We start from the raw sequence: 6,476 nt of genomic DNA on the forward strand, positions 1-6,476 counted from the left end.
TTAAAATGTGAGGGCAGTAAAAGCTCTTCACCTACATTCATTACTGGGAAAGAAATTGCATGGGGAACTGTCATTTTCTTCTAACAAAAGGTGTGTTGGAGTGGGGTTTCTCAGCTGGCTTTGAAAGAAAAACAGTAAGAAAATAACATTATAAACACAATGAGTACAAGATGCAGCAAAGACAAAGCGTTCACCTTTGAGTGGCTGATGTATGCTGAAATTATAGCATGTTGTGTCACTAATAATTACAGCCTACAAGCTGTGCAGAGTGTGGTGGGTGGGTTACCTGCCAATATGTTTCTGTAGTCCAACACTGTAAACACATCATCCATGTAGGAGTATGTCCATAATGTCAGATAGCATCAAACTGAGGCTAGCTTTGGTGAAAAACAGCACTTTGTGGACAGCTGTCCTATGGTTACTTTTCCTGTTATTAAAAAAAGTGCTCAGAAATTGACTGTAATCCCTTTTCCACCAACGCAGTTCAGAGCCCGTTTCGGTACTTGATTTTAAATCGGTGCGTGCTTCTACTGACGAAAAGAGGTTCCAGAGCACAAACTCTAGTTCAACTCAGGCACCACAGACTACTTGGTTCTTTTGAGTGAACCGTATCATCATCCGTGGGCCAGTCGAAGCTGCAGACAATAGAAGCAATAAGTACGGCAGCGAAGATAAAGAACGTACTGTATAAACAATTATATGTCTGCAAAAACATACTAAACAAACATTGTATAAATACTCGTTTCCATTACAATCGTGGATACTGAACATATGCAAATGAAAACATTGTACACACCATTGTTCTTGTACAAAGTTGCCATCTACTTTTCCGTATCTACTGTAGTTTATGGATGCTCTCTTTTTGTTTTAGACATTGTTCTAACACTATTGTAACACTGCAGATCTGAGACAGTTGAATAAGATACAGAAGCAATTCTGATGGGACTTTCAAAAGTTCTAAAAAAACTCCAAAAAGCAGGCACGACGGTGGCAAAGGGGTAAAGTGCGTGACTCAAGAATGCAGTCCTTGAGGCAGCTGTCATGGGTTCGAGTCCCAGCCCGTTGACCTTTGCTGCACTTCTAGCCAGCTCTCTGCCCACCTCATTTCTTGTCTGTCAACTTACAAAATAAAAGTCAGTCACAAGTGACACAAAAAAAGCAAACCTCTAAATAGTGAGACAAACTGACCAGACTATTATAAACGTAGAACAATACAGACAACCACTGGTTGCTATGGTGACGGCTGATCCATTCTCAGAGGCCACCACTTCATCTAGAATCCATTCTGTCCAACTGTGCTTAAACACATTAACCCTAAAACGAAGTGACACCTGAACTTTGCAAATGTTCAACTTTGCCATCATCAAGGCAGAAGCAGTCCGGTGATAAGACTGGTGCAAGGTTCTAAACAAAGCAACTACAATCCAACAAGAATCTGAAACACACACACCGACTGAACAAAAGCCTGACCTGACTCCTCCAGGGCTATTTGTCCATTCTTGTTATGTTTGGACCACCGGTGTCACAGACCAACTTAGTCCTTCAAGGTTGGTGCCACCTTTACTTCCAGGCCTTTTTATTGTTTCTCTGAGTCTTATGGCTCTTGCTACATTCCTGAAACTGAACAATTATTAAACCATCTTAAATCCCATGTAAACTGCCTGGTGGGTAATGGTGGCTTTCAACCTATTTCCTAAGATACATTTTATATAAGAGCTGGATGTACACCAACAGCTGCACCTCCAGTCACCAGTCTGTCAAGCTTCTGAAGTTTGCGGACGACACCACCCTGATCGGACTCATCTCTGATGGTGACGAGTCCGCGTACAGATGGGAAGTGGACCATCTGTTGGACTGGTGCAGCCAGAACAACCTTGAGCTCAACGCTCTAAAGACAGTGGAGATGGTTGTGAACTTCAGGCAGAACCCAGCCCCACCTGCCCCCATCACCCTCTGTGACTCCACAATTGACACTGTGGAATCTTTCCGCTTCCTGGGAACCATCATCTCCCAGGATCTCAAGTGGGAGCCAAACATCAGCTCCCTCATCAAGAAAGCCCAGCAGAGGATGTTCTTCCTGCGGCAGCTGAAGAAATTCAACCTGCCAAAGACTATGATGGTGCACTTCTACACAGCCATCATTGAGTCCATCCTCACCTCCTCCATCACCATCTGGTACGCCGCTGCTACAGCCAAGGATAAGGGCAGGCTGCAGCGTGTCATTCGGTCTGCTGAGAAGGTGATTGGCTGCAGTCTACTGTCGCTCCAGGAACTGTACACCTCCAGGACCCTGAAGCGGGCAGGGAAGATTCTGGCTGATCCCTCCCACCCCGGTCACAGACTCTTTGAGACTCTCCCCTCTGGCAGGAGGCTGCGGTCCATCCGGACCAAAACCTCACGCCACAAGAACAGTTTTTTCCCATCTGCCACCAGCCTGGTTAACAAAGCCCGGAAACCACCCTGACACTGTCCCTTTCCCCCACACCCCCCCTTTTTTTGCTGACAGGACACTTGTAACCTGTAACTATGCGTTACATTAACGCTCAGCTTGGACTCTCTTATACTGGACTCATCTTATACTGCTCTATATTTACTCTCACTCACTTAAAACTGTGCACTTATATTTATATTATATTGTAGATATGTTTGTACTGTTTAACTTGTACTGTATTGCACCGACTACGCCAAAACAAATTCCTTGTATGTCCAAAAACGTACTTGGCAATAAAGCTTTTCTGATTCTGATTCTGATTCTGATTCTGATAAGGAGCTACTGACATTCCGCTGAGTCGGCTCTAGATTCAGAGACAGAAGCTCCAAAGAAGCTCATCCAATTACTACCGCCTACATTTTATGATAGAGTAAACCCAACTGTTTGACATATTCTACTGGGTAAGAAAACCCCACCACCAATAGATGTTCCTCCAAGACTAAACAACCGTTCGTCTAAAACAGTAAACAAATACAGACGAGACATATTTAAGATCTGATCCCCCAACAAAGACTAATAAATGGACAAATGTTACAATAACCAGATCTTCCGCTATGACTGTAGAAGAATGCTCTCAAAGACTTATCTTTTTGCATTTCATGTCTCTCAAAAAAAAAAAAAAAAACAGGCTGTATTTGATAGGGGTGTTTATAGCGAGCCATCAGGACAAATGTCTTAGAGCAATGCATGCAATCAGACGAGGTATTCATTGGTCACAGGTGATCACCACAGTCTTTCTAACAAGGGTACACATGTTTTTTTGTGATTCATAAAGTGCCACAAAAGACAATGTGTAGGTTTATATAGAGCATAAAGCACTCCACACCACAGCAATATAAAAATGCCTGGTTGAGGACAATGAGGAGCTAGAAACAGTCATTACAACAATAAAAGGATGTGTGAATACTAAAATGTTACTAAAATCTCTTCTTAATGCATCAACAAAAAGGTCATTTTTCATGATAGAAATGCATCTTGGCACAGAGCAGCAAGCATTTTAACATCGAGATCTGTAAGGCACTATGGAAAAATGTTCAGACCAAAATCCCATTAATCTGGGTTGAGATGGATGTCTTTCCTAAATAAGATTCAGGCCTTAAAGTTGTTTAAGTCAAAAAATACAAAGCAAAGAATACAATGATTTGTTGGCTCATAGTTTGAGCATTAACTTCTTATATCAGATGGGGAAAATATTAGTATCTTTTTCAAAACATGCCGTTACAAAATTCAACAACTGTATGTAAACATTAGCTTTACAACTAATCACCGTCCAACACATTTTCATAATAAAATGTTATAATGTTATACTTTGAAGACACAGAGTCCCATATCCTGAGTTTTCAGTTGTTTTTAGCCCATTTCTAAGTGCAAAACAAAAGCTGGCAATGAATGACACTGGATGGATGGATGGATGGATGGATGAATGGATGGATGGATGGATGGGTGGATGGATGGATGGATGGATGGATCCATGGATGGATGGATCCATGGATGGATGGATCCATGGATGAATGTTTTAAATAATGGAATAGGGAACAAAGTCTTGAAATATTTTTTTTCTCCATATTCTAACTCATGTTTCATAATTCTTCAAATCTAGAAAGAATCTAAATTCTCTCCTGTATGTTTAGGGTCCAGACTTCTAAGAACCCATGCAAATGGCAGTTCCCCAGATCAGTTCATTTATTTTCAGAGAGCTAATTCTCTCGGTCCTTCTGCACTTGGGTGCTGTTGAAGTGTATTCAGAGATGCTTCACTGCACCCATTCCTTCTTGCTGTTTTCCTGCTCAACAGCTGTGTCATCCTGGAAGAGAAGGGGTGTGCACCAGCCACACGCAGGATGTCAGACTAATGGATGGCCTCTATTGAATGACAAAGCAATGCAAGCACCACTGATGACTCGCAGCGAGCCTAATAATTATGTCCCAGTGATGTAAACCTACACTGGACCCCTCAGCAAACAGAGGCTTGCTTCACTCTGAACACAGATGGGTGAGATCACATCTTAGAGACTTTAACATTCTGATCTAACTCCTGTTGAAGTATCAACTATACCAAGCTCTTTTTTAGTACATAACTGTACTGCAGTCTACAAAGTTATGTTCTTATCAGACTTGTTGCGAGTCATGAGTGAGTATGTTCAGTACTGGATACAATAATACCTGGGGGCAACTAAAAGCCTTCTAATGCTGCATCTTCTTTAGGACTCAGAAAAACAAACAGCTACAACCGACTGTTATTTACCCAGCAGCCCCAGTCCTGCAAACAGCCAATTAATATTCTCTTTATTCAGAAAACACACTTTCTTCTCCCACTCTCACCTACTCATACAGAAACCTGCAAACACTCAGATGTCTGCAAAATCAGAAATGGTTTCTGGTAAGATCTGCATTCACTGAACCTCTTGACTTTTTCCAAATCATTTCTCTATCTTATTTGAAACAGGCTGCCATCAGCAGGGAGTGGGGGCTGATGTTCATTCTCCAGCATGATCACTCAACTGTGCAACATTGTAGACACCAGATGAACCGTCTGATTCCTCCAAAACTCCTCAGCTCTACCCTGAACGAGGTTAAGCGGCGCAAACACACATTTTTTTCCACCCTATTCAACGACGTCGGTGTAACGCGAGGATAAGATGAAAAACGGTGCGGTTTGAGAAATGTCCACATCTGTCAACTAAGGTCGGTGTGAAGTGATGCACGCAGCTCAGATTAAGCAGCGTCATCGGGATGCATCGTGCACAGCCTTACCTGGCCGTACACCTTCGGCATGGCCGACTTGCCAGCGCTCCGTCGACTTCGATGCTCCCGATGGGCGCCTGAACCCGACATGACTTGAGCGTCACTCCGAGCGGCCAGAGGCAGCGCTGAAGCCGCGGAGCTCCTGCCATCTCCCGCGAATAAATCCTCATTCGCTCCGACGGTGAAAAATCCTCTGTTTTGCGGGAGCGTGTAGCGTTGCTCCGGGTGAAGATGAAGGGTCGACGAGGTTACTCCTGAAAGCACCAGGACTGAGAAGCAAATGAAACACCAAAAAGAAGACAGCATCTTGTCTGCCTGCGTTATCGCCATGTTTGTGTATGTTTGGCTTCTGGATTAGATGAGACCGAAAGAGCTCCTTCTACTGGCAGTGATGCCAATAATGCTGCGTTCAAAAGCCGTGGGAATGTACGGAACATTTAGAACTAGGTATCTATATGCAAACTACTATGCACCTATATCATGCACGCCATAAAATAAAATAGAAAACCGAGCGGCTGTGAAATAAACAAATAATTTACAAGGAATCACAAAGCGTCTACAAACACAACACCTATCAACATAAAGAACATCCTGAATATAAATCAGCATATCTAATAGAGAGTTAAGGTTGTCAGCGCACCTGTATGCATTTAAACGTGTTCCATCCACTGGGAATTCAGGTCTATAGTGATGTTAAAGGATTAAGTGTTGAAAATGTTCTGCTTTAGTCCGAGTCAAGATGCCACTGTCCCATTGAGGCCTCTCCTTATGTTCTTTTAGCTCAGCATGATCACCCAATCATATGTTTCCGTCATAATGTAAAATGGCCTACATATGAAGTCTCTATGTTACTCTCAATGCAAAGGTCTAAGATTCAAGTCATAGTCTTAAAGTTCTGCCTGGAAATTCATACAGGTAATACAAAAGTACTCATGGCCATTTAACGTTTTATGATTTTGCCACTTTAACTAACACAAAGCATTGACTGCTGTCCATAGAATTTTATTGTCCACTAAACCTACAGAAAATTTACATTTCTATTTAACATCTAGCAAGAAAAGATACACAAATAATCACAAGATGCACAAAGCACATAGGGCAAAAAGAAAGTTACAAATACAGCATCTACACATCCCCAAATACACACACACACCAAAATCTATTCACATAAAACAAGAAAAAAAGAGCCTTCAGAGAGGGAGACAGATAATTATTGAGGAGTTTACAGAAGCAACTTAAAG

General features: G+C 42.3%; 1 protein-coding gene across 3 annotated transcripts in view; it reads right to left on the bottom strand.

Annotated features, from left to right (window-relative positions):
- sorl1 (sortilin-related receptor, L(DLR class) A repeats containing) overlaps positions 1–6,237 on the bottom strand; it is a 113,919-nt gene extending 107,682 nt beyond the window's left edge. For 2 of the 3 annotated variants that reach the window (XM_047391158.1, XM_047391157.1), the window contains exon 1: positions 5,245–5,803. In XM_047391158.1, coding sequence (XP_047247114.1) covers positions 5,245–5,565 — 321 coding nt within the window. In that variant the 5' untranslated portion in view covers positions 5,566–5,803. Of the gene's footprint in view, positions 1–5,244; positions 5,804–5,875 lie in introns of those variants that run through there. The other variant, XM_047391159.1, reaches the window with a different exon arrangement.
- Positions 6,238–6,476: the final 239 nt, after the last annotated feature.

The sequence above is a fragment of the Girardinichthys multiradiatus genome, chromosome 18 (assembly GCF_021462225.1).
Source record: "Girardinichthys multiradiatus isolate DD_20200921_A chromosome 18, DD_fGirMul_XY1, whole genome shotgun sequence".
Lineage (NCBI taxonomy): Eukaryota > Metazoa > Chordata > Actinopteri > Cyprinodontiformes > Goodeidae > Girardinichthys > Girardinichthys multiradiatus.